Source organism: Numida meleagris, chromosome 2 (genome assembly GCF_002078875.1).
Source record: "Numida meleagris isolate 19003 breed g44 Domestic line chromosome 2, NumMel1.0, whole genome shotgun sequence".
Lineage (NCBI taxonomy): Eukaryota > Metazoa > Chordata > Aves > Galliformes > Numididae > Numida > Numida meleagris.
This window is the reverse complement of record NC_034410.1, coordinates 111,297,867-111,325,441: the sequence shown is the minus strand read 5'-3', so window position 1 is coordinate 111,325,441 and position 27,575 is coordinate 111,297,867. Positions and strand designations below refer to the sequence as shown.

The 27,575-nt window shown below is 40.8% G+C and overlaps 1 protein-coding gene across 4 annotated transcripts in view; it reads left to right on the top strand.

The window, feature by feature from the left end:
• CA8 (carbonic anhydrase 8) overlaps nucleotides 264–27,575 on the top strand; it is a 53,253-nt gene continuing 25,941 nt past the window's right edge. The window contains exons 1-4 of one of the 4 annotated variants that reach the window (XM_021385542.1): nucleotides 264–533; nucleotides 755–946; nucleotides 4,757–4,881; nucleotides 26,114–26,209. In XM_021385542.1, coding sequence (XP_021241217.1) covers nucleotides 455–533; nucleotides 755–946; nucleotides 4,757–4,881; nucleotides 26,114–26,209 — 492 coding nt within the window. In that variant the 5' untranslated portion in view covers nucleotides 264–454. The remainder of the gene's footprint in view (nucleotides 534–754; nucleotides 947–4,756; nucleotides 4,882–26,113; nucleotides 26,210–27,575) is intronic. The other 3 variants (XM_021385543.1, XM_021385541.1, XM_021385539.1) reach the window with 3 other exon arrangements.

Genomic DNA, 27,575 nt, shown 5'->3' with positions numbered 1-27,575 from the left:
ACCACTTTCCAGCTGCGTGCCCCCAGCGTGTCCTGGTGCCTGGGATGCTTCCTCCATAGGTGCAGCGCACTTTGCACTTGTTGATCAGGCTCTCCCTGTCTATAACCTACACACACGGAGGTGCTGCCAGCACGAATCGCCGGCACACCGAGGTACTGCGGCGGGAAGCCGAGGCGAGCGGCGTCGTACGGGAAAGCCCAGCCGGGCTGCAGTGCCGCGGCCGCCTTCACACCCTCCGCCGGGGGCGGTCGTCCGTGCCCGGCCCACCCGCGGCGTGAGGCAGCGCTCGGTCCCCGCGCACGGCTCCCTCCGCCCCCAGCCCCTGCCCCTGCCCTCCGCCGCACAACACCAGCCATCCGCGGGGCGGAGGCAGGGCCCGAGCACGGCGCAGCGCCGCGAGGCAGCCTCGCCCGTCAGCCGCGCAGCCAGCCCCGGCCCGAGGGGAGCAGTCCCCATGGCGGACCGGAGCCTGATCGAGGGCGCCGAGCCCTTCCCGCGCAGGGAGGAGGCTCCGGAGTGGGGCTACGAGGAAGGTGAGAAGCGGGCGCCGGGCAGCGGCTGCGGCGGGGGAAAGTTTCCCCACGGGCAGAAGAGGTGGTGGTGGAGGATTTACATCGCGGCGCGGGGGGGGAGGAAGATCGCGGGGGAGCCGGAGAGCCCCGGGGGGAGCCCGGTAACGACCACGTCTCTGGCGGGGGCGAGGAGGGGGCTCCGGGGATGGATCGCCACGTAACGACTTCTCCCGGCGCTGCAGGGGTCGAGTGGGGGCTGATTTTTCCCGATGCCAACGGGGAGTACCAGTCGCCCATTAACTTGAACTCGAGAGAGGCGAAATACGACCCCTCGCTCCTGGAAGTGCGCCTGTCGCCCAACTACGTCGTGTGTCGCGACTGCGAAGTGATTAACGACGGGCATTCCATTCAGATCGCCCTCAAGTCCAAATCAGGTATGCGCCGACACTGCTCACGCATCTCCAGTGGCATTCCGTGGGCGCTCGTTGCCTCTCGGGATGCTGTGCGTGCATCCTGGGGCATAGGAGGGGCTGATTCGGCGCGGGCTGCGGCTCGGAGAAGGGGTGGATGCTACCTTGGGACTGGCTTTGGGAAGGGAGCGAGTGTCAGCGCCAAGCGGGATGGGCAGTGAGGCTGCTCCAGAGCATGTTCAAAGACGCTCAGAGCAAAGGTTGGACCCTGTTGTGGTGCTGTCATCGAGTGCTCTGACAGTTGTCTGCTGTCAGAAGCAGTTTGGGCTATTGCTTAGGACAGTGTGATGCCAAACTGGCAAAATCTGTCCATTTTCCAGAGTCTGTGTAAGTTATACTAAACTTTTCCCATTAATTTGAGTGGGCTGTGAATGCTAACTACTCAGTTAATGCAGATGCTCCAGTTACACATACCTACAATGTTGATGAAGAACAGGTAGCGCAGCAGTCCTCATTTCTTAAAGGGTTTTTCAGGTTCATTCAACAAATAAGAGCTAGTAGCTGATAAACAATTTCAAGTTTAGTGAAACGACGGTATCTCGTTCATTCAGACCTTTCATGTGGATAAACTATTCTCTACAAAGGAGACAACTATCAAGGAAGTTGGCAGAGAAAGCCCTTTGTGCTTTCCAGCCCTGTGGTAGTTCTTACCGTGTGTTTTGAAGAGTATCCAAGTTATTCTAACCAATCTTAGCTAGCAGCTGCCTTCTGGGGGCATTTAAACAGCTGAAGATTGTCAAGCCCAACTTTTGTTTCCTTCTGAGATCTCAGTAGTCCTGTGAGCTGCAGCTGTGTTGGTGGTGAGGGAGTCAGTTCAGTTTTACAATGATTTTTTTAAACAGAAGGGTTTGTTCTTTCAATAATTATGTTTTCCTTTATAATATCCCTTCCATGGTAAATGTAGTGTTTTACTGCAAAACAGAACACTTCTTTCCACAGATTTTTGTAGATTTCCAATAGAACAGAAATTTTGTACTTCCAGTCAGTTTTATTGCCTTCATCAGAAGTAGGGCTCTTTTCTCAGAGAGTAAGGTTCTCTCTGCAAGATCAGGAAGATCCCTGAATTCTCCTCTGGTTTAAGAGTGACCGCAAAGAACACTGCCACTTGCATGCCAAAATACAACTCATTAAACCCCTCCTTTCTGAGGGCAGTTTGTAACTTAGTAGCAATAATTAATAAGATGGCACCAACACACTTATATGGATGTGCAAAACCAGTCCAGACCTAGGAAAAGAAAAATACTTTTTAAACTGGAGTGCAGACTGGTGCCAGTCTTATGACTGTTGAAATATAAGAAATTAAGTGAAATAGAATAAAAGTTTATGACTGAGATATGGGATAAGGGTTTAGGAATTCTTGGTTTACTTTTAATTTCTTCTTGGTTTCATATTACATAATTTTCCATTTTTAAACGGGATAATTTTTCCATGTTTGGAGGGAGAGGACAGCATTTTTTATCCCTACCAAGAGTAGAAAAGAGTTAATAAGCTGTGTTTGATCGAGTATTCTGGCTAATTTTCAGGGATTGCGGAAACTCCTGCAGCTTCTCTTCCTCACAGGGGATCTCTGATGACAAGTCCATTTAGCCAGATTGTTTTAATGGGAACTGTTGAGCACTAAGTGCTTTTGAAACTTTGTCCAGTTGATGTGCAAGAGAGTCACATCTACTGTAATGCTGACAGTTGAAGAAAAACTTCTTTGTGGAAAACATGAACTGCTTAAGTACATATTAAAAGTCAATTTGTCCTTTCTGTTGAATTGTTTTATCCTTCAGTTCAGGACACGCTCCATCTGGAATTCTCCAATCCTTCTTATTATTTAATTGTAAACATTTTTACAGGCTGCTTTCAACTTGATCATCATACATATGTTATACATTAGGTGGAATAAGCATGACCAACTGTGTTACGGAGTTGGATATTGAAAATTGCCTTGGAGGATCCAAATAACAGAGAGACTTCTCTTAAGCCATTAGTAGATTGGACGTCAGATGATAGTTTCAGAATTGTTCTCTAGTAAGGATGAGAAATTGCTGGAAAGTAGAGTTAAACATGTTTCATGCATTTACAAGGATCAGAATGTGATGAAAAGCGAAGAAACATAAACATACTTTATGCATTTAAATACTTTTATCATGGGATCAGTGTATAAATTAAGCTTCAAAAATGAAGTCTTAGAAGCTCCCGCAGATACAAAACTATTTCGTATAGAAAACCTTTAGTCCTGTTACACTTTTTAGGAACAATACTTTAAAACAGAAAATGCTCTGGTTTCCTAAGAAGTAACCCTAATTATCGTGTCACTTTTTATTCTAGATTTTCCTAAGTACTTTAATTGACTGTTTTCCCAAATATTCACTAGATTTGCAGATTTTTCCCTACAGATATAGGTATGAGTAAAATATAGATAAAGTTTAAGAAGCAAATTTGAATAATTACATTTAGGACATTTCATCTTCGGTACCCTAATAGTTAGATTAATTATGAAGAATCATTAAAAGAGAACTAATCTGAATACTTTCTCCAGCACTAGTGTCTGAAAACTGTAACTGATCAGGTTTCTTTCTTTTTTCTTTTTTTAAATAATTCTGTATTTTTGTTTTTGTACAGCTGCAGTATGATTCAGTAGTTGAGTTATTTTATTACTGCAGTATATCTTATGGTCCCAACTACTCCAAGGCTACTTAGTTTGTACATCAAAATAACTTTATATTATATGGAACTGCTGTTCTCTAAAGCTGTACATTATGCAATTAAATAATCCTTATCGATTATCAAAGATTGTATAAGTTTCAAAGTCAGTGAAATGTAAGCCAGAATGTAATGGATTATGAGGAAGACTATGAATGACCTTAAATGAAACCCAGCCCTATGTAGAAGCCAGCACATGGGGATTTCAGCATAAAGTTACCTACAGCGTGCAGAGTAGTATTTGGTCTGAAGCCAATTCACGAATCCCTGGGCCAAATGTTTTCACTGATTAATTCCAAAGTAGAGTGGACCTCAAAAAAGGTCCAAGCAAAATTGCTTGCTTTTTGTACTTATTGTTAGGGTGAAAGGCTCTATTAATGCAAAAGAATCAAGCTATTATATGAAGTGGTTGCTTTGTGCGGTAATTATGGATAGATACTTTTCAGAAATTCTGAATGCTTTAAAAAACTATGTTAGGAAAAAGCTATGGCTGTTTAGAAGCTGTTTTTAAGGAAATAAGCATGTGTATGTGTAGGTTTGATTATATTTGGCTATGGAGGTATTCTGTATCTCAAAGGCTGTCAGGTGGTGTATGACTTACTACCTTTACCTTGGCAAATATTGGCAACCAACATTTTCTGTCAGCTTCTGTGATACATAGCAAATATAGGTAATGAAAATTAAGCATTTGGACTAGTTGAAGGTAGTGACCAGTTCAATTCACAGCCCCTGCCATCTGTTTAGAGCATGTGGCTACTGTCTTGATAACACCAATAAACATATTCACTCTTCCGATAAAGGTACAATATTTTTATTTTGTGTTATGAACCAGCTGTTCTGGCTCATAAAACTAAGAGTGCAGCATGATGGTGTTTTTACTGCTGTTTATAACTGCTTGCATTCTGTACCTGCACAGAAGTTTTAAGGTAAAGATCTCACCTCTTTCAACTTTCCTCTCTAAGTTACTTGACAATAAGAAGCTTGCAACAGTGTCCTCATTGTATTTAGAGAATATATCCATTGGCTTGTCTCTTACACAGCCAAATGTGTTACCATTTATGTTCTTTCCTTATGTTCTTTCAGTGTTAGTAGGCGGGCCTTTACCTCGAGGACATGAGTTTGAACTACACGATGTTCGATTTCACTGGGGGAGAGAAAACCAGCGTGGTTCTGAGCACACGGTTAATTTTAAAGCCTTTCCCATGGAGGTAAGAGTGATGCTACATTGCATAAAACCCTTTAAATCCAAAAGATTTTAATTCTTAGTTTGACTTTGTGGAAGTTCAAAAGAGATTTTGTTTTAGCTCAGCATTTTAGTGCTTTATATTTCAACTGCAAAACTGTCTTCCTGAGGTGTGCATAAGGGAAGGTAAATTAGGATATACATCTGGAGTAGAATGCCTCCAGCACTCACCCAATGTGATTAATTGGTCATAAAGTTAACTTTCAGAATTATTAACTTCTATCTTAATAATATTAGCGTTTTAACAAGATCTGCTGTTTCAACACTTCCCATGTCACCTTGACTAATAGCTATAGATGGGGAGAACTGGCCACTTGAAATGTTTCCTTGGAGAACAATAACAATTTAGGAACATTTGGAGGAAACGTATAGTAATTTGTTCATGAAATAGCTTTACATACCTGAAATCTGAAGGTTATGTGATACTCTTAGATATGTTCTTTAATATCTCAATTTCAAAATTTTGAAACACAAGCAAAGTAATAATGGAGTCCGAAAAAATTCAGCTCTTCACAAGGTGTAAGTTTGGGACTCTTAGGCTGCCCAAATACTAGGACTAATGTCTTCTTCCCTCCAGCAGCCTTTCATCATTCACTTTCCACTTTCCCATTGCTTACACTTTTCAAGGAATGTCTTGGAGTGTCACTTAGACCATGGGCTACAACACTAACTTAACAGATATCAAACATGATGTTTAATGACTTCAGCTTTGCAATTTTTATTTCATTTACTGTACTCTGTATTAGTTTTAAATAAACTGTCATGATTTTTTTCAAAGTTCTTTGAGTTATTTTTGCCTTAAATATCTGTCATAGTTCCTTAGGAGCCTGAAGCAATATTTCGTTTTTTTTTTTTTCCTGTTTTCAGTGCTAGGAAATTTATGGCAGTGTTATTCGTGAGTGCAGATAGTGGGAATAGAACTGCTTTATGGTAAAGGCTATACAAAGTATTAAAGTACCTACAGCAGAACTCAGTGTAAAAGGCATGTTGGCTTACACCAGCAATCTAACTTTTAGGCTTGTTCAGATACCTTCTTTGGGGTCAGATGTTAGTTTCTGGTGTTGATTTTGCACTGGTCCATCACAAAAGCCAGACAGATATGAATTCACTCGTGTACTGTATAGGTTGATTTCAAGCAGATCCTGGCAATTCAGGGGAATTAATTGAATGGGGAAGACTCGCCAACCAAAAGGAAAGCAGAGAAATTACCTTTGCATCCTGGTTACCTGGCATATTATAGTTTGTATGGGCAATAAGACTTCATGCTACTACAGTGTTCCTATGATGAAGGAAGTAGTTTGTTCACTGTGAAGCAGCTCTGCCTGTTGCTGTTCCTCAGGACAGATTCAGCATGTAGTGGTCAAGAAATGTTGACATGAATTATGTCAAGAATTGTTCTTGGGAATCCAGTTTTCAGTCTCCTTCTTTATTAAGGATCACTCTGCAAACAGTCTTGGTGGTATGTAGGAACAGACTAATAATAATTGCAGGACTTAACAGTACTCTTTAAATATAGTACTACTGTTGAGTTTTGTAAACATATCATTATGCTGATTAATTCTGGCAGAAAATGACAGCGTAGTTGATACCATCATATCCCAGATCTGTTGCACACAGGTGTATTCTTTGGGCCAGTTCATTATCTTCTGTTTCATGTTGCAAAAAAAATGCAGTCTATCTGACAGATGAGTTACGTACACTTCATTTCGTTTATCTGTGAACAGCTGCTGTATTAAATCCAGCTCAAACTGTCCAAATTAAATATTAGACTTGAGGTGCTTGTAACCCCTAATGAAGTAGTACACCTGAGAGTGTGGATGGTTTTATTTTTGCATTCCAGGGATTGCCCCACCTAGTTGGTTTTGTGGAAAACAAGAATTTTGACTCGGGGACCAGGAAATTTATTTTCTTAACTTTTAACATCAGCATTATTTTATGCAGCTGTGGGAAATCAACATATTTTGAACACATACTGGGCTTGAATTTCACTGGACCTGTTAGTTACTGAACATAAATGGTGATAGATGCCTATTTTGCGTATGCATGAGCACTCTGGGGGAGTTTGTGCTTTCTTCTTATACTAAGCAGTATTTGTTTGTTTGAGCACAAATACATGGGTATAAATATAAATATATTGAGCAGCAAGCACATAGTTTGGTTCTTCTGTCAGTGGAGCAAATCTAGCAGAATGTTTTTCCTAATGATCTAGAGATGATTTTTCAAAGCATTTTAAAGAATTTTAAACTCTCCTCCCTTTGTGGAAGGAAGACAAGCCAATCAGATAAGCAGTAATATGCAAACCTAAGAGCTTGATTTAACTGAGTACATTAACAGCACAACAAACTAATTGCAGATTGCATACTCCATTAAACTATTAGCAAATTGGAGCAGTTCTACAAAAAACAATGTAGCAACTTTGAGTTTAAAGAGATCTATCTGAGCTAACTATTTATTGTCTGGAGTGGCCCTCTGGTTTTTAGAACTGAAGATTGTAAGACTATTTTATTATTTATTGATTTATTGATTTATTATTATTATTATAAAAGTATTATTTTTTGAAGTCTGGAGGAAAACTCTTCAGTTACTTCTGAAATTTCTTAATCATAGAATCATAGAATGGCTTGGGTTGGAAGGGACCCCAAGGATCATCAAGTTCCAACCCCCCTGCCATGGTATGGCCACCAACCTCCAGATCTGGTAGTAGACCAGGTTGCCCAGGGCTCCATCCAACCTGCTCTTGAACACCTCTTGGGATGGAGCATCCACAGCCTCTCTGGGCAGCCTGTTCCAGCACCTCACCACTCTCTCTGTGAAGAACTTCCTCCTGACATCCAATCTAAGCCTTTCCTCCTTGAGCTCAAACCATTCCCCCTTGTCCTATCACTGTCTACCTGAGTAAAAAGTTGATTCCCCTCCTTTTTATAATCCCCTTTTAAATTCTGGAAGGCTACAATGAGGTCTCCTCACAGCCTTCTCTTCTACAGGCTGAACAAGCCCAGCTCCCTCAGCCTGTCTTTGTAGGGGAGGTGCTGCAGCCTTCTGAGCATCTTTATGGCCCTCTTCTGGACCCTCTCCAACAGCTCCACATCTTTCCTGTATTGGGACCCCAGACCTGGACGCGGTACTCCAGATGGGGCCTCATGAGGGCAGAGCAGAGAGGGACAATCACCTCCCTGTCCCTGCTGGCCACCCCTTTTCGGATGGAGCCCAGGATACCATTGGCCTTCTGAGCTGCAAAAGCACACTGCTGGCTCATGTTAAGTTTTTCATCCACCAGGACCCCCAGGTCCTTCTCTGCAGGGCTACTCTCAAGGATTGCTCCTCCCAGGCTGTATATACGCCTGGGATTCCTCCGACCCAAGTGCAAAACCTTGCACTTTGCTATGTTGAACTTCATGAAGTTTAGACGGGCCCACCTACTGAGTTTGTTGAAGTCCCTCTGGCTGGCATCTCTTCCTTCTAACATGTTGACTGCACCACTCAGCTTAGTGTCATTGGTAAACTTGCTGAGGGTGCTCTCGAGCCCATTGAGGGTGCACTCAAGCCCATTAATCTTTAATCTTTGATATCATATCCGCTTGTATAGAAATTTAGCAATATCTCATATTAGTTAGGTAATATCCTGTGTCTCTTAGTGCAGCTGTCTATTATTTCTTACTCGACAGCTGGAACTTTTGCACATGGTTAAGATATATAGGTTCATGGTGAAGTAGGTGTGACTCCTAAACTTAAGTAACTTCTGGAACAGCTTCTTGAAATTGTTTGCACTGGAGAAAAACATTATTTATGTGAGTTGGAGGCTGAGTGCAGAAGTTCAGCAAAGATGTGTTTTCCACCTTTCTTGACTGAAGAAGTGAGAATGTTGACAATAATACACAAGCGTCGTCATTTTCACTAAAACATCTGTGCTTGTCATCAGTCAGGAAAACAAGACAAAAGAATAAATAGTTGTCAAAGGTAAATACTGTAACACATTTTTTTAATCAAAGGAAAAGCAGAGTACTGATACAATACTCCTCTCTTTGTTTCATGAAAACCAGATCAGAAGGGCTGTTCTTGCTTTTTGGACAGAAACTGAAAGGAGACATTTATGCAACTTTCTCCAGAAATTGTTCTCGCTGAGTACTTGTACTGCACATAAACAGTGTTATTTGACCTTTGGCCACCAGTTGTGTTAAGTTTTTAGTAATCATCGTAACATTGAGAGACTGTTTCTTGTCAGTAAGTGGAACTAGGTACCAAAATCAGTAAACATGTTCACAGAGCAGTAATACCCATGCTTGTGCCCTCATGTGTGTTACCTGAACCTGATTTAGGTTTAAACGAGAGAAGAACTATTGCATATATTTTTTTTTCTCCTTCATGCCAAGAGTATGGATTATGAAACTCTAATGAGGCTCTGACTCTCTTCCTTGTCTTTGCTGTGTAAGAGGGAGACAGATGGAGACAGGAGTAGCAAAGGACTGCTCATGTTAGCCATCAATACACTTATCCTTGTTTTTAACAAAATTGCTATAGGGCACCTAAAAATGGAGTCCCATTGTACCTGACACAGCATATTATGGTGCCAGGCCTAACCAATTTAGAGTCCAAAAAGGACAGCAGGAGAAAATGGACTGCGGCATGGCATCAATGCTTTTTTATGAAAAAAAATTAATATGTTTTAACAGCTTCTGAAATGAAGGAAAATGCAGGGAAAATTATGCCTTAAAGGTGTCTCCTCCTCATATTTACTCAAGTATTAGTGTAACCAAAGCCATAATCTGAACATAAGGAAACTGTTGTTTCCAGGCTGCTGGTCTGAAATAAAACTGTAATGAAGGGAATAAAAAGGTTCCTTTCAATGCTTGTATATGACCAGGAGCATAATTCTCTGTAATCCATCCTCTTTAAAATGTAGGATTGTATTAGCTGTGAACCATGTGAAAACTCTCAGTAGAAGAGGATTGGCAGAAAACCATTTTAAAAATGTTTCAGAGATACACAGGAAGATTAAAACCTGTGTTATTGTCTGTTTTTGAATACATGAAAATCCAGTTGCCTGAAGGACCAGAATCAGTTCTGCACAGGAAAATCAGTGTTCCTTTCTGTTGTGTAATGAAGAGCAGACTGATTCATTCTGTAGTCTCTTTCAGAGTTACTGAAATTTCTGCTAGAATGTGGTTATGTATAATTAAACATATCATACCCTCTGTCCAATTTAAGCTATTAAGTTTTCCTCTGTTCACTTGAAATGGTGCCTGCCTGTGGATCGCATCAGAGTTACAGTGTTTGAGTGTCAGGCTACGCTGCTAACATTACAATTCTCAGCTCTCAAATCTTTACAGTCTTTGGTGTGAGGATTTCTCTGTGTTGAGATGTATAATCACAAACATGCCCAGCATGCATTCCCTTCCTGCCATTTCTTGAGAGGAAGTGATGTGCTTTCAACATAGAAATTTATTCTTTGCTAACTTTAGGTTTTCTTTGCCACTTTCTATAATCTTGCTGTCTGTTTTATATATTTACTTACTAGCTTGTTAGCAAATTTTTTTTAAAAGGATAAAACATTATTTGTAATTGAAATAGAAGGCATATGCTTCCCTGTCTTTCCCTTCTGACATGGAAATTTATAAATTGCAGTGGGATTGGGTAGGTGTGAATGGCAAGCAGAACTTAATGCATAATGACAGCAGTTTCTAATATGTGAGCTCAGTTTTGAAACTAGTGGATTTTTTGTTGGTAGTTTTAATGGGACTATAATCCTAGTCATAAACCGTAAAAGAAAGTGTTTTAAGCTGAGGAATAAATCCTATTACCTGAGTAACATAAGACCTTTGAGTGAAGAACATCCTGCTTAGGCAGTCTTGATTTAAGAGGAGGCAAAAAGAACAGATTCCAGAGTGATTTACATACCTTCATGCTGAGGTTTGTAACACTGCTTAGAAATTTTCCATGTTTTCTAGTGGAAGCGTAGTCTGTTGTAGCTTGCTACATCTTCTAAATTTTGAAATAATTGCAGAATAATACTGTGGGCCATGATTAAAGCAGTGCTTCTTGTAAGAAAATGATGTCATTCATGTAATCGCTATGATAATGAATGTGATGCCCATAACTGTACCAGACAACATTCTAAGAGATACAGCCAGACATATTATTTAATTGTTTAAATTAAATAAAAATAGCTGCAATCTTGCAATACCTTTGTGAAAAGTCGTAATACATGAAACTAATATCTATCAAAACTGTTCTAGGGAGGAGAGAGGAGAGAGGAGAGGACAATTGGAAAGGATCTTCAGAGATCATCTAGTCCAACTGCCTGACCTCTTCAGGGCTAAACAAATGTTAAAACACATTATTGGGAGCATTATCCAAATGCCTCTTGAACACTGACAGGCATGGGACATCAACCACCTCTCTATGAAGCCTGTTACAGTGTTTAACCGTGCTCATGGTAAAAAAAAATATTTCCTAATGCCCCATCTGAACCTCCTCTGGCATAGGTTTGTGCCTGTCCCATCCTGTCACTGGATCCTAGGGAGAAGAGACTGGCACCTCCTTCTGCACTTCCCCTCCTCAGGGAGATGCAGAGAGCTGTAGAGCTGAATCTTTGACAAGTTACGAATAACAGATCAATTACAGTTTAAAGCAGACATGCCCATTGAACATTATCTAATTTTTGAGAAAAGAATTGTGGAAAAACACAGGAAAAACAGGCCAATATATATAAGCATGTATTTTCAGTTTTGATTTCCAAATCTGTGCTGATTTATAGAGATACAGAATCTTCTGCACATTATGTGTACATATTATGCCTCTTAGAAGCATAATAATAATACTTAGCTAATACGCAGCACTTCATGGGTGAAATCGGTCCTAGGGCTAATTTCAGGGCTGTCAGTGAATTGTATTATGTATGATGTTAGCCTCATAGGTGCAGGTGTTTAAATATTTTTCTATATTATTCTATATGTCTTACACTCGTTGGTCCTCTAATTCATGTGACTTCTCTTTTTTTCTTTTTTGTAGTGGTACAAAGCTGGGAGGTCTTCGCTCCCTCCCAGTATACTAAATGAAAACTGGCAAGAAGATAAAAACAAAATTACCGTCATTGTAAAAACACACAGGAGCAGTTTATGACTCTTAGGATTTGTAGTTGCTAAGCTCTTTCAGTATTATATTTTTATCATGGTTGAAGGATAATTTGACCTAAATAGGCACATGCAGTCTCTGAAGTATACTTTGTTTCTAGGTAATTTGTCAACATGATTGGCTCTCATTTTGCACAGTCACCTGTAGTTTTCATTTATCATGGAATATAATCTGTGATCTTTGTAATGAGGATTCGTGCTTAAGATACATGCAGAAACAGGCTGTTGTGCTAGAAACATGCATTTAACTTGACTAGCATCTGAGAAATACCCAGTTAAGCTCTGTGGAAGAACTGTACACATCTTCAGAAGTAGTGTTATTCCTCCATCTGTGTGAAATCTGTGATTTATTCACTGCATTGTGAAAGACATACGAGCTGCTAGATAGCAAGTCAAAGAAGAGTGGCATTAATAGTCAGTATTGACATTTCCTTATTCTTTAGCTTCTCTTTTAAGAGTTATTTTACTTTCAGCCATGTGTTTGAGTCTTAATGGATCGCACACATCTAAAAACTCTTTTGAGGTGGCACTTGCAAAAATCTTGTGATTTGTAACTTCTGCCAGAATGGAGAATTTCAGTACTTTTTTGAGAAATAAATGCTCCAAACTACAAATGATTGAGTGAAATAGGAAGAACTTTTCTAAGGAGAACATCTCAGGTGAAAGAAGTTTGCTTGAGGAAATTTCCTGGAGGTTTTTAAGATGCATGTAGATGTGGCACTTAGGGACATGGTTTGGTGAGTATGGTGGTGATGGGCTGATTGCTGGACCAGATGATCTTAGAGATCTTTTCCAATCTTATTAATTCAATGGTTCAATGAAATGATGAGAAGAAAGTGAGAAATGAATCAAGAGGGAATCAATTCTCTGTGCTCCCTGTTCTATTGTAACTCAGCTTAGTGGTTTAGTGCTGCCTGAAGTTGAGGGCAGTCTTTGCATTTTGCCAGTAATAGACATTTTACACTAAATTTTCTTGCAGTCATGCTGGGCTTAGATGCAGTTTTCAATCAAAGGTGGTAGTAACACACATGGTAGTACTGCATGCTCACTGAGGGAAGCAAGAGGCCTTGAGGGCAAAATAGCTCTTAGCATGCCTTGCCTGTGGTGGAACTTCTACAGCGTCTGATACTTTGTTAAAATATGTGAGTCTTTTTCACTCCTTGAGCCACTAAGGTGAAGAACAACAATAAATATTGCTATACAAATACATCAACAGTAAAAGGAGGGCTAGGGAGAATCTCCATCCCTTGTTGGATGCTGAGGGCAACACAGTGATGAAAGATCAGGATAAGGCTGAGGTACTTAATGCCTTATTCGCCTCAGCTTTTAATAGTAAGACTAGTTGCGCTCTGGGCACACAGCCCCTTGAGCTGGCAGATGGGGATGAGAAACAGAATAGGCCATGCACAATCCATGATGAGATGGTTTTGGACCTGCTCCGAAAGCAGGACACTCACAAGTCCATGGGGCCAGATGGATTGCACACTAGAGAGGTGAGGGAGTTGGCAGATGGGGTTGCCAGGCCGCTCTCCATCATCTTTCAACAGTCCTGGCTAACAGGGAATGTCCCGGTTGACTGGAGACTAGCAAATGTGACTCCCATCTTCAAGAAGGGCCGGAAAGATGATCCTGGTAGCCATAGATCTATCAGTCTCACCTCGGTACCAGGGAAGGTTATGGAACAGATAATCTCAGGATACATCATGGATCAGTTAAAGGTCAACCAGGGGATCAAGCACAGTCAGCATGGGTTTATGAATGCGTCAACGGTTCACGGGCATTAGGCCCGATTCCGTGACGAAGGGGACGTGGGACCCACGGGCCCACGTCCCGGGAAAAGGGGAAAGGGGAAAAGCGTAGGGAGATGGCCCTGAGAGCAAAGAACAGCGGCAACAATCTGAGGAGAAACAAACTAATTTACTAAATAAGATATCGGAATGCAAAACAACACACTATAGTACAATATAATTACAATTTAAGCTGATAAATCCAATACAGAGAGAGAGAATGTCCCAAAATCAAGGTAGGCCTTACTCTACTACTGATGATAAGATGGCCAGAGAGCGAGGTGCTGCCAAGACGAGAGACGGCGGAAAAAGGGACTAGGTCTCGTGATCTGCAAGTTTTTATACTGTGAGCTTTTATCTTTTCCCTCCGGCTGGAAAATGGTAACAAAGGAGCAAAGTGCCGTGGGGAATGTAGTAGTCCTTCTCTTCTGAGAACCAGGTACATTCACTACATGATGTTATGATGTGGAGTACCAATAACCGAAAATCATAAAACCATGACAGTATGGTAGATACTGTTTGACAAACCTGATTTCGTTCTATGACAAGGTGACCCGCCTAGTGGATGAAGGCATGACTGTCGATGTGGTTTACCTGGACTTCAGTACGACCTTTGACACTGTCCCCCACAGCATCCTTGTGGAGAAGCTGGCTGCCCATGGTTTGGATGGGCATACGCTTTGCTGGGTGAAACACTGGCTGGATGGCCGGGCCCAGAGAGTTGTGGTCAGTGGAGTTAAATCCAGTTGGCGGCCAGTCACGAGCGGTGTCCCCCAGGGCTCGGTGCTGGGGCCTCTTCTATTCAACATCTTTATCAATGATCTTGATGAGGGGATTGAGTGCACCCTCAGTAAGTTTGCAGACGACACCAAGTTGGGAGGGCGTGTTGATCTGCCAGAGGGTAGAAAGGCACTACAGAGGGACCTAGATAGACTGCATCAATGGGCCAAGGTAAACCATATGAGTTTCAGCAGGGCTAAGTGTCGGGTCCTGCACTTTGGTTACAACAACCCCAGGCAACCCTACAGGCTTGGGGAGGAGTGGCTGGAAAGCTGCCTAACGGAAAGGGATCTTGTTGTGCTGATGGACAGTCGGCAGAATATGAGCCAGCAGTGTGCCCAGGTGGCCAAGAAGGCCAGTGGCATCCTGGCTTGTGTCAGGAATGGTGTGATGAGCAGGACTAGGGAAGTCATCCTGCCCCTGTACTCGGCATTGGTGAGGCCTCACCTTGAGTACTGTGTTCAGTTTTGGGTGCCTCCGTACAGAAAGGACATTGAGGTGCTGGAGCAGGTCCAAAGAAGGGCAACAAGGCTGGTGAAGGGCTTGGAGAATATGCCCTCTGAGGAGCGACTAAAGGAACTGGGGCTGTTTAGTCTGGGGAAGAGGAGACTGAGAGGAGATCTCATTGCTCTCTTCAAATACTTGAAAGGTGATTGCAGTGAGAGCAGGGCTGGTCTCTTCTCACTCGTGACATGTGACAGGACAAGGGGAAATGGCCTCAAGTTGCGCCAGGGGAGGTTTAGGTTGGATATCAGGAAAAACTTCTTTACAGAAAGGGTTGTTAAGCACTGGAACAAGCTCCCCAGGGAGGTGGTTGAGTCACCGTCCCTGAATGTGTTTAAAAACCGTTGAGATGTGGTGCTTGGGGACATGATTTAGTGGTGGGTTGTTAGAGTACTATGATTAGGTTGTGGTTGGACTTGATGATCTTGAAGGTCCTTTCCAACCTGAGCAATTCTATGATTCTATGATTGAGCGGAAATACTGCTTTGCCTTTCTCCTAGAACCGTCTTGGTTCCAGTGCTTGTAGTCATGAATATAGAGGCTGCAATAACGATACCCCTTACTGCAAACCCCATTCTGAACTTTAACAAGATGACTACTTATGTTTTCCCTGTTCTATACATAGGAGAAAAGTTGTGTAGTCACTTACAAGATGAGACTTCTGAGGAGGATTTAAGCCCTAATTTGAGCACACAAGTCTATTATCTGTTGTTTTTCCATGGCTGTCTGCCCTTGACTGGTTTTGCCTTGGTTCCACATCATTTTCTAATTTCTGCTATGGTCATTGCTGGCACTATGCTTACATCTTCTGTCAATTTCCTGGCATCTTGGCACTTCGCCCTCACTACTGTGCCTAACTGTTTCTGTCTAAGACCCGTCGCTTCTGAAAGAAGTTAGGAAAGGAGATTCGTCATTTCCTCCCTTTCCATGCTGAATGCTTGTGTCAAGACCAATTCATAGTTTAGCCTCAGTATATGAGTGAAAAAGAGAAAAAAACAGCTTTTTGATGATAACTTAAGTCCCCATTTTTTTGTTATTTGTGTTAATGGTAGACATGTGGTTCTTAAGAGGTGAAGGTTAAACTCAAAGCTTACCTAAGAGCTGAAGAGCTTTGAAGGCTTCCACAAGGATTGACTGTCATGCCTGAGTGCCTCACAAGAACAAATAATGTAATCTTTGCCTCCATCTGTTTGAGTGAGGCAAATTCTTCTATTGCCAATGAACTGATAGAAAACAAGTTCTGAGGGATTATTTGGCCATCATCACACATGCCTTTTTCAGAACTGACAGAGAACTGACTCGTAATTTCTAGATGCTTAAGTTCTAGAGAGATTTGCAGACTCTACCATACCAAAATAGCTAATTTAGGCTGTAAATCCCAGTTGAGCAATTTAACCACACGGCTATCTGATGCCTTGCTATGTAGGCCACACAGTTGCCAAAAAGACAGTCTCACTGCTTTTTCCTACTTTCCCATTGTGCCAGCATTAAGCATGTCATGAACTAGACTGAGGCACAGTTCAACAAAATTTTGGGAGTCCTTGCATCTAGGGGAATGGAGAAAAGTATACCATTATGCAATGTGCAGAAGCACACTTCATGGGGAAACTGTTGGATATGCATTACAAGGTTTATTATTCCAATGAAAACATACATAGCCAACATTACAGAAAAGAAATGGTCTCACTTTCCTAGAGGAGTGTCGTATGGATGAACAGCTGCTTGTTGGAGAGTAGTTGAGATGATGACTTAAAAAGATAATATTCAGCTGCAGATTCTCATCTTTTTAGAGGAACCCTTAACTTTCACACACAAAACCATGAGATTCAAATAAGCTATTAATACATCTTAATAAATTAGGAGGGAATTAGCTTTTTTTTTTTTTTAAATTTTCTGCCTTCATTAAAGAATCTATTGTTGAGAATTAAATCATTGATTTAAATCCTTCCACATACAAACAATCTGGTTTTAAGTCCAGGGCAGCATATTGCAGCCAACACTTAGTGGAATTGGGCATGCTTATATTAAATACCTAGTTGCATAAATAACACTTCCAGTGTTAACCATGTAACTTCCACCACTTTGTGTTTTCTGTGTTGATGACATTGCTAGCCTGTAATATCATCAGCTATTCATCAAGGTCCAAGCTTTACACTTTCCAGATATGGAGATAAAAAAGCACATGCAGACACATGCATACAACCATGCAGGTTGGCCACAATCCTGAGTAACAGCAGGATGGGGAGTACTGCACTGAAATCCTTGTTTTTTCCTTTCTGGCCTTCATAGTTCAGGGGAGGGAAAAAGCAAGGCTTGAATGTGAATGTGCTCCTGTTAGTACAGGTAAGCGCAGATGCAGGGCACCTTAGTCTGCATGTTTTCTGAGGCCAGATGCGGTATCAGGGAACAATACTCTGCTCTGTGGTGCTCCTTTCTTCTCATTCGGAGCAGAAACTTGGCACAGTGAAGAACCCAACTTATGAATTTGACTGTAAAAACTATGTAGCTTTTCTTTCTGAATATTGAAAGTCAGGAAAATAGAGTCAAGGGTGTTTTGACTTTTTCATTCCTTTACTTAGCCTGTATAATTTTACTGAGGTTGGAAAAGCATACATTTTTTATTAATTCTTGTTTTGCTTTAATCTCCTATGCATGCCAGTAGAAATAAGCACTGCTTGTTCTTTCAAACAGGAAGAAAAAATACAGATAAATTACAAATTACAGTGTCCTCAGTTTCCCCTATACCCATTGATGCCTTGCCAGTAGTTTTTTTAAGAAACAAACAAGCTAATGTCACGTCAGTAGCCTCTGTGAGCTGCTGAGGTGAAGGTTTGACCTTCTGTTCAAATCCTGGATGAAAGGGGTCTACGTAGGGTTTGCAGAGCTTTCTGGAGATTGGTCTCCTTCATTCTTCTCCCACACTGGCATTGTGGCTGCATTAATCATAGACTTTATGCCTGTATCTTGCTTCCCTGTTAGTGCTGAGAGACTGCAGTTGTGTTTGGCTCTGTGTCAGCCTCCTTGTGCCAGTTTCTTGTTTCCTAATGTTGGAAATGAAGCCTCTCTGTGACAAGTTGGCCCATCTTTAGTTAGAAGAGGGACGCAAGATTTGACCCATTTTTTGCTTTTTTCTTAGCAAGGTTAAATCATTTTCTTTTATTAGCCTTTTATCTTCTTTTGCCGAATCAGAAAGACGAGCACTCAGCTGGACTTTTTGTTTGCTTCCTTTTCTTTTTTAGCTTACTGTTTGTAGCTGTGGTCTTTGGATTCTCTCAAAGGTTGTACTTCCTGATATTAACTTCTTTTTTTCAGTGGACGTGAGTGAGACTACTGCAAGGTACTAGATTCTTCAAAGGGAACAGAGAAGCCTGGTTAATGTTAGATGTTGCATTATTTTCATTATTCTTTTTCTATATGGATTACCAATGCGGTAGATACTTCCATAGCACAAGGAGCTTGCCACAGTGACTGCTAGAGCATTTCTGTAGATTTAACAAATAATTCAGTAGTCCCACTATTCCTTGTCTTTCCAGTGACATGCCTGAAGGTATGTTGCACAATTGCCTGGACTGCTTCTGTAGTCTATTTTTTTAGTTAAGGCAATGGCTGCATGGCTGATTTTGTGGAAAGAATAGATTTTGGAAGGTATCTTTGCAACCACTCCTTATACAACCTAACTAAAATAATTTCCTTTACAACCACATTACAATTCAACCCTCTTTCAAAGGTGTTCATGGAGAGGAGAGCACAGTCAGTAAGGATTCTTCTGGATTAGCTTGATATCACAAATGAACATTTATTCTGAATTTTTTAGCTATGAATTTAGCTTTTGGCCTAAGACACTTTTTATCTCACACTATGATGCAAAGTGGTCTAAACAGCTCCGTACTCTACTCCATTCTGATTTATTGCTTCCACCTAATTCAAATGATTTTAGATTGCGGGTCTCTTTGTTCAGGGAATGTCATCTTGTTCCTTACATACCCAGAGCCTGACAGTTAAACGATGGACTAGACCTAGATCTTTAGACTTTCAATAAATCATAACAAGCAGAGGTTGAGCAAAAGTTGTGCTTTCCCTTCTCCCACATTATACTACTTGGGAGATTTTTTACTCTTAAGTGTTATCTGTGTTTCTTGGCACTGCTTTCAGCCTGTCTTACTTAGCATTGATCTCAGCATTGCTTTCAAAGGTAGGCACAGAGTTCCTTCGTGTCTTTGTTTTGGCAATAATCTATGTATGAAATGTTAAAGATGATTTAATTCCTACTGAAATTCAGTAGCATTTTGGTACCTTTCCACAACAGAAGCTTTGAAAAATTCTAGTCCACAAGCATAAACCAAGTACACTGATTAACACCCTAACTCTCTTGGCTACTGCCTCCTTTTCTTCTTTGTACTGCTTTTACCCAGAGTTCATAATAGAGTCATTTGTTTTTATTTGCATTTGCATTTTAAAAGGAGTATATTTTTCTTGACTGAACCATGAAGACTTTGTACTTTATGGGTTTTTACTTCTTTTTTTTGTGCTATGAAGTATGTACATGTACTCCTGCTTCGCATAAGACATTTTCCAACAGCCTCTGTATCAATTCCATTAACTTTAATTTCCTAAACCTCTCCTTCAGGCTGTTAATAACTAACTTTCTATTTTTTTAATCACTTTTCTTGAACCTGTGTGCCCTGGTCATATCCTTAGTTTGGTCCCCTTGTGAGGCTTTGAAACTTAATTACTGTATGTTATGGTCATTGCCAGCAGCTTAGTCAATTGCTTCCTGAAACAATTCAGTGCCAAGTCAAGTATCAACTCATAAATTCTTGTGCACATGTATAATAGTAAGGCATATTTTTTTCCACATTTTGTCCTTATGTGATATTGTTTATGGAATGTTTGGTTTGTTGAAATTATACATAATTACCGTATGGCTAGGCTGTGTTGCCATCCAGTATTACTAGCTTAAATCCTCAGCTTCATTTCAACACTCTTAAACCAAGAGAAAGACTTTTTGTCAGCTCTCATTAGGCATCTGGAGTTTTCCATTTGTACCATTCCCTCCTCAGCTTTTATGGCATGTTGTGAATGAAGTGGGAATGTATTGGTCTTTAACAAAACTGGGTGAGTCCAGGAGAACAGTTGTTAAGTTCTACAATAGTTAGTAGAGCAGTTGTTTTTATATCAACCATATAAAATTTAACAGGAACAAGTGCTGGACTCTGCACTTGGGAAAGGGCAACCCTGGATATAAAACGGTCTGGGAGACAGAGCCCTTCAGAAAAGCATCTGGGGGTGCTGGCTGACAGCAAGTTAGATTAAGTCAGCAGTGTGCCCTGGCAGCCCAAAGGGCCAGCTGCACCCTGAGGTGCACCAGGCCCAGCGCTGCCACTGGGCAGGGGAGGGGTTGTCCTCTCTGCTCTGTGCTGTGTGGCCTCACCTCCAGCACTGGGTGCTGTTTTGGTGCCACAATATAAGAAGGACATAAAACTATTAGAGAGCATCCAGAGGACAGCTACAAAGATGATGAAGGATCTGGAGGGCAAGGTGTATAAGGAGTAGCTAAGGCCCTTTGGTGTGTTCAGCCCAGAGCAGAGGAGCAGAGCAGAGGGGAGGCCTCATGGTGGCTGCAGCTCCTCACAGAGAGCTGAGGGGCAGCGCTGAGCTCTGCTCTCTGGTGTCAGCGACAGGGCCCGAGGGAATGGCATGGAACTGTGTCAGGGGAGGGGCAGGTGGCGGTCTACATTCTTGGTCTGTAATAGTACTGGACTAAGCAGACTTTTCTGGAGCTTGTAATTGCCAGTTGCATAGCTAACAAGCAATACCTGCATAGCCTAGTTCTGACGGGGAAACAATTCTTTTTCCAAAGGATACATTTATACTTGATGCAGCATGCATTGAAGAAAGACAAAGTAGTGACTTTCTGACGTTGCAAGAGTCAGGTAAACTCAGGCGAAAATGGGCTTAGGTGAAACTTATTCACTAGGCGACATTCACAAACAGGGTCTGAGAAAAAGTCGCTATTTGAGAGTTAATCAAAAGTCATCATTCTAGCGGTTGTGGGTAATTAATGTCTGGTTTCCTGACCAGAGAGAAGATAGGGCAGGCTCTTTGGAGAAGTGTGAAAGGGCAAAAGAACTTAGTGTGCAGCAAGAGATGCTGATTAGATACAAGGAGTAAAAGCTCTTTACCATGAGGGAGGTGGAATGTAGAAGAGGCTACCTAGAGAGGCTGTGGGATCTCCATCCTTGGAGATATGCAGAACTTGGGCTGACAGGGCTCTGAGCAACCTGATCCAACTTTGAATTAGTAGCTGACTTTGAAGTTGGTGTTACTTTGTGTGGAGGAAGGAGGATTTGCATCAATTGGCCTTCAGAGGCTCCTTCCAGCCTAAATCATCCTGTGATTCTACGGCTTTAAGTGCAAACTAAGAATATAATAAGGCCAGCAACAGATCTTAAAAAATAGTTTTTGCTCCCAGTGAGTGTAGCATCCTGCAAAGATCCACAGAACAGCCAGTGCCATAGAAGAAAAATGTGCATGTTTTTGTAATACTTTTTTATTGATAGAAACTGGCTTCCAGAACTAATAAATGTACAAAGTCATATAGAGTGACTCCGATTCTTGCCAGCATTCATCATCCCAGTGACTTATTCTGTGTAAAAATCTATCATCCCAGGCTTTTTCATATTGATATAAACAATGTTTTCTGTGCTAGAGAAAGGAACTGATTAAAGTGTGAGGTTTTCATTTGTTTATTGAATTTAAAGCCCAAAACTCAGGTCCTTTCTCAGTTTTGAAGCAGTGTTGATTTGAGATAGGTCTCTAGTTAATGTCAGCATCTGTTTTTCCTGAGCAAGGACATCAGGACTAGGATCAAAAGTCTTTTGGTTGAGTGGGAACTAGGTGAAAATTGAGAGGATCCTTGGAATTTGTTCTATATGAAATAATCCTTCTGTGGGGTTCACTCTGCTGCCTGGAATAATTCTTTAATCTTTCCAGTTGGGGGGAATCTCTCCAGCTGTTCACAAAACAAATCAGCTCTATCAGTACTTGATTATTATTTGCCTTTTTGAGTTTTCAGTTCATCCGATTTTAAGGATTTTAAGTCACTGCTACAATTGTTTAATTTACAGCTAGAATATTAAAAGGCTCCGAATAATTTTGGATTTTGGAATGCTAAGGAGTTTCTCACACTCTTCTGGTATTTCTGTAAAAATATACTGTGTGGCACTCCAAACCAGCTGTGACAATCAGCAGCACAGCTCACTCATTCTGGTTGTATAGAAACAACCTGGCTACTGAGTATCAGTGCACTAGCTGACAACTTGAACAGCATCTCTCCTGCTTTAGTCTGTTTGTACTCACAATGAAGCTCACAATGGTGAGCTGACAATACACCGTGCTGGTTATTTTAAAAACCCAGATGACTGTGTTTGCATCAGAGGCTGGTACCCACCCTTTGTGAGTAGGCACTCTCAAGTCAATGTCTAAAATCAATGTAGCTGTCAAATCAGTGTAAAACTGAAGGTTACCAAAATATAGATCATTGATCTCGTAAGTTGTCTTGGCTGCTATGAAGTCATTAGTGTACGCTGGCATTATATTTATAGTTTCAAGACTGTAAAAGCAATGAGGTCTTTCCTCTGTGCACACCTGATTCCTATTAATATTAAGAAAAGTTACAGGCCATGTTGTTTTTCCACTGTCCTTTTTAGAGTTCAAATTTTGTTATGTTTATATTCTTTTTTTGCTGTCAATTTTTTCTTTCTTCTTTTACTGTTATCTGGTATTTTCTTCTGATGTCATGTTGCAAAAAAAAAAAACCCAAAACAAAACAAAAACCAAATAAATAGAAGGCAAAAGAGCTCCAGAAAGCCACACAAATACGTGGGATAAACCACAATTTGGAAGGAACACTTTTCTAAGGATGCTTAGGTCTTACAACTTTCTTACTAATATTCCCCTTTCTGAATCCCTTGTTCATTTAATTATACAGCCCCATTCTGAGCTACATTTTTCCTGTTCTGTAGAAGAATAATTTTGATTTAGCTTCCATGTATTTAAACAGATGTTGACATCTATTTATTTAAACCTGTGTGCACAGGCTTATTGGAAAGCAAAAGATGTGGGGCCTTTTGGCTTGTTGTTAGGATGTATTTTGGCAATATTATTTTTCATTAGTTTTCCTGTCAAATTTCATCTTGTTTATCCCTAAAAACAGAAAGTTTTCTGTGAAGATCTATTCCAAACATCACCTAGATTCAGAACATGGGAACATAGTGAAAGCCCTGCGAGGTCAGACAAGTGTTCCATCCAGTATTCTATCTGTAGCAGAGGCAGTAAGAGATGCTGTCTGAGGAGTACCTCAGCCTTACCACTTTCTGTGTTGTACTCCTCAGTCACCTGCAAGTTGTTGGACCTAAGGCTGCATCTCTGCCTGTTCTTTTATCTGTTTGTGGACGTAATTTGTCCAACCCATTTATGAGCCTACTGGTACCATGTGGCTCCACAAGTGTTTATGGCAACAAGTTTACACCCTACTGTGTGAAAAATAGAGCGCTAAGCTACTGTAATTATCACTGCCTCTAAGGCAGTAATGCAGTAGCATTTTTGACACTGACCAGAAATTTGTTCTACATTGAGCTACAGAAACCCAGAACAAAATGATGATTCTTGTTCCACGGAGACTAGTATTTATTTAAAGCATTCTTGAGCTGACCCTCAGATTTACAGAAACCTTCAGACCAAAAGGTGATGAATGTCCATTTTGGTACTTTGAGTAATGTGGATTACTAAGTGTGGACTTAGTCAAGTGGTGCCTATATTAGCCTTAGGTACACGTACAATTGCTTGTTCGTTTTCTTCTCTCTGAGGATAAGCTTTTTCCTTTCAAATCTTCAAGAAACAAACTGTTGTCAGAACGTGGAGAAACATCAGATTACTGACTTCAACTCCAGAGGAGCGCAGCAAGCTGCTGAATGTCATGGCAGCCCTAGCCAGGACCTGCCTGTTGACATAGTCGAAGGAATGCTCTTTTTAAATTTGGCTATCGCTCTCAGCTCTATTGTTCCAGTCACCGAAGGAAAAGCTTGCTTTGACATTTCAAACAAAATGAATAGCGTTGCCATGTAGCATTGTTCTCCCCAGCACCAAGGACATTGCCATCAGGACTGCAGTCACTGCAACCTTTTTCTTTCCGGCGTGCACTCCGCCTGCCCGCAGCTGGCTCACGCTCCCTTCTGAATGTCAGGGCTTGCGTTAGGGTGATGGGACTCCCTGAGCCCCCTCTAGCGGATGGCTCATGCACGCTCCAGGCTCTCCCTGGGAAATGCAGTGCTCTGGCTTCTTGAGTGGCAGCCGTGCTGTGTTGGCTGAAGTGAGCGCTGGGAACTGGATTGTTACTATTTGCTCCTTTGCTTTTATTCCTTTAAAAGCCAAAGGAAAATTAAATTTATAGAAAAGCTTGTAATGTACAATAAAATATGACACCAAACTAAGTTCAAAACAAATCAGTTCTAACAAGGAGCATTTGTGTGTCTGAAAAGTCTGTAGTCAAGAACATTTGTATTAGTGTTCTCATGTGCAAACAATTTCTTTAAAATAAAGTTTCCTTTTTCTTTCAGTCCAGCAAATGCCTTTAATTGACGTAAACAGAATTATTTGCAATGATAATTTGAAATTCAATTTGATTTATGATATATTCATTTAAAAGTTCATGTTGAGAAAGGCTTTTAAAATTACAACAATCTGGAGTGACATCTCAAATTATCACCAGAGATGACATAAAGGGAGAGGAACTGATTTTCTGAAACCTGAAGTCCCTTGGTTAGTTCTTGCTCTATCAGAAGCCTTTCACAGTGGCTGTTACTGGGCAAAATTGAAACACAAAACAGAAAGATATCTATTTTAAAAACTGGTGTGTCTGAGTGTGGAAATGGTGTTACGTAAGAGGATGACACTAACTTCTTAGACAAAATATTGATCACTTGACTTTACAACAGGAGTTAAATTTAAGAGTGCGTACTTTTTTTTATGTGTTTGGAGTGTGCAGAAGTTATTAGCAGATAAAAGCAGCTGTGCTTTGGGTGCTCAAGCTCTTCAGTGTTACCAAATCCAGCTTCAGAGATTACTTTTTAGCATCAGTGCTGGAAAAAGTTGTGCTTGCAATGCATATTAGCTCATAGCAGATGGTAGTGTCTCTCCCTGCCTCCCCTCCTTTCCCTTCCTTCCATCCTTCCTTGCACCCTTTTGGCCTTCCTTCCTGTCTGTTAGTTTTCCAGCACTCTTCTCCAACATCACTTCCCAAATCATGCCAAGCAGCTGTGACACCTCACTAGAACAGGCTTCATGTTTACCATCCAGTGTCTCCTGCCTGACCTGTATCCATTCATTAAATCCTGTAGTTCCCACTACTTCTGATGGAAGGCAGTTGAGGGCCCTCATTTTCCTGTTTAGCATCCCATTCACTGCTGTCCCGAAGGTGCTTCCCCAGCCATTTTCTCTGCTTAACTTTCTTTCTGTTTAACCTATCCTGATAGCACTTCAACTACTCTTACTATTGAGATTGGAGTGACTCATCTTGCAAGGTGATGTTTGAGACAAGTATCATTAAGATAGAACAGTCAGGCAGTCAAATGTATATTTGGACTGCCTGTGTCCTTAATCATGGTCATGCCTGGCAGAGTGAGAGGCAACGCTGGCAGGCTGCATTAGCTACATTGGTTATTTCAGTATTCAAGGTGAGAGAGTTACTGTTATCTACACCTTTGTTATAGATATTTGGTAACTGATCATAAATCACTTCTTCTGCAGTTATTTTTTTTTCTGAAATTCCTGATTTCTATTATAATAGAAATGCATTTTTACATACATAGCCACAGGCACGTACATGCATGCATACCCTTAAGCATGTGGAGGCTTCATTAATTGAAGTTAATTTCTGGTGGTTTTTTTAAATTGCAAAACATTTCTGTACTGATCTCTTTGTACTGCTTTGTTTTAGCTTCATCTAATGCACTGGAACTCCACACTATACAGCAGCATTGATGAGGCAGTAGGGAAGAAGCATGGCATAGCTATCATTGCTTTGTTTGTACAGGTAAGTTTCCTGTGTTGCGTGTGTTAGCATACAATGTCATTTGTGTGAGGAAAATGAGTTCCTTTACATTTTCTTCTATTTTTAATGATTTCATAAAATAATGTATAACTGGTGGTATTCTGCTCAAAAGATACTTCTCTGTCTTGTCCTCTGTGCATGTGTTAAATAAGTAAATTTTGTTTAAATACCTAGTGTATATTTAATGTATGTTAGTTAAAGAGGGGTTGATACGTAATCAGGCCATCTGTCTCTGTGACTTTGGCTGTAAGTAGGCATCTGCTCACCATGCCTGTGAGGGCAGAGAGGACTGTCAGGAGGTGGGAAATACATAGAACAGAGGAGGAAAGTGGAAGAGAAAGTCTAATGACCCCTTCACTCAAAAACCAGTTGTAGGATGGTGTCTTTTTAAACACAGGGACAAGCACATTTCTTCACATAGGAGAAATGTGAGGTAGGATCACATTACTTCAGAGACATTAGACAGGGACTGTAATGAATCTTTCTGCAGACTCTCAGAAGAGCCAGAGACACAGTGACTTAAAGCTTGCTGGGGAGAAGATGTGCAAGCTGGGAAGTTAGGCCTGTAATCTAATTGCTGTTGAAACTTTTTCAAGGGCTGCACCCTATAAAGAAGACTATCAATTTTTCATCCTCCTCATGAGAAGTGGCAAACTTTTTTATTTAAATGGTTTTGTAGGAAGAAGTTTAGAATTCATGCTTAGATCAAATGGTTTTTCTTTCACAGAGATATTAATTTGTCATATTTTATAACGAGTTTATGAATGCCTTTGAGCTTTACCTCTGTTTGAATTTAAAGGTACATTGGTTACGTCTCCAACACTGAGATAGAACTGCTAAAAATGGAAGTTAGAAAGTTTTTATTCTCTCCGTTTTGTATCCTAGAGGGCTGTGTAATGATTGCTTATGTAAGTCACCTTCTAATTCCACCAGAGGTAACCTTGGAGATAGTTAGAAAGTTATATGTAAGTTCTTAAATAAACATAAAACTTAAATGATACATTTGCCATTTCTGGACTTTCACCTTAATCTGAGTTCTAAGCATTCCAAAATGCTTTTTCATTAGCCAGGAAGGGCTTCATATAACTAAAATTGACTAAGGTAAAATACTTCTCACCTGTTTATTAAAGGAACAAAGAGAGGAAACTCAGTGACCATTTTTCCCACTAAAGGCATAGAAATATAATGGTTGTACACCAGAGTTCTCAAACACATCATTTTAAGGTTGATAAAAATATTCTCACTGACCTAAGTGACAGATCTTGGTGCAATTTAGAACCAACATGTTTGAAATGATTTTAATATCTTTTATCAATTTGAAAGTTTTAAATTGAAATTCCATTTTTTT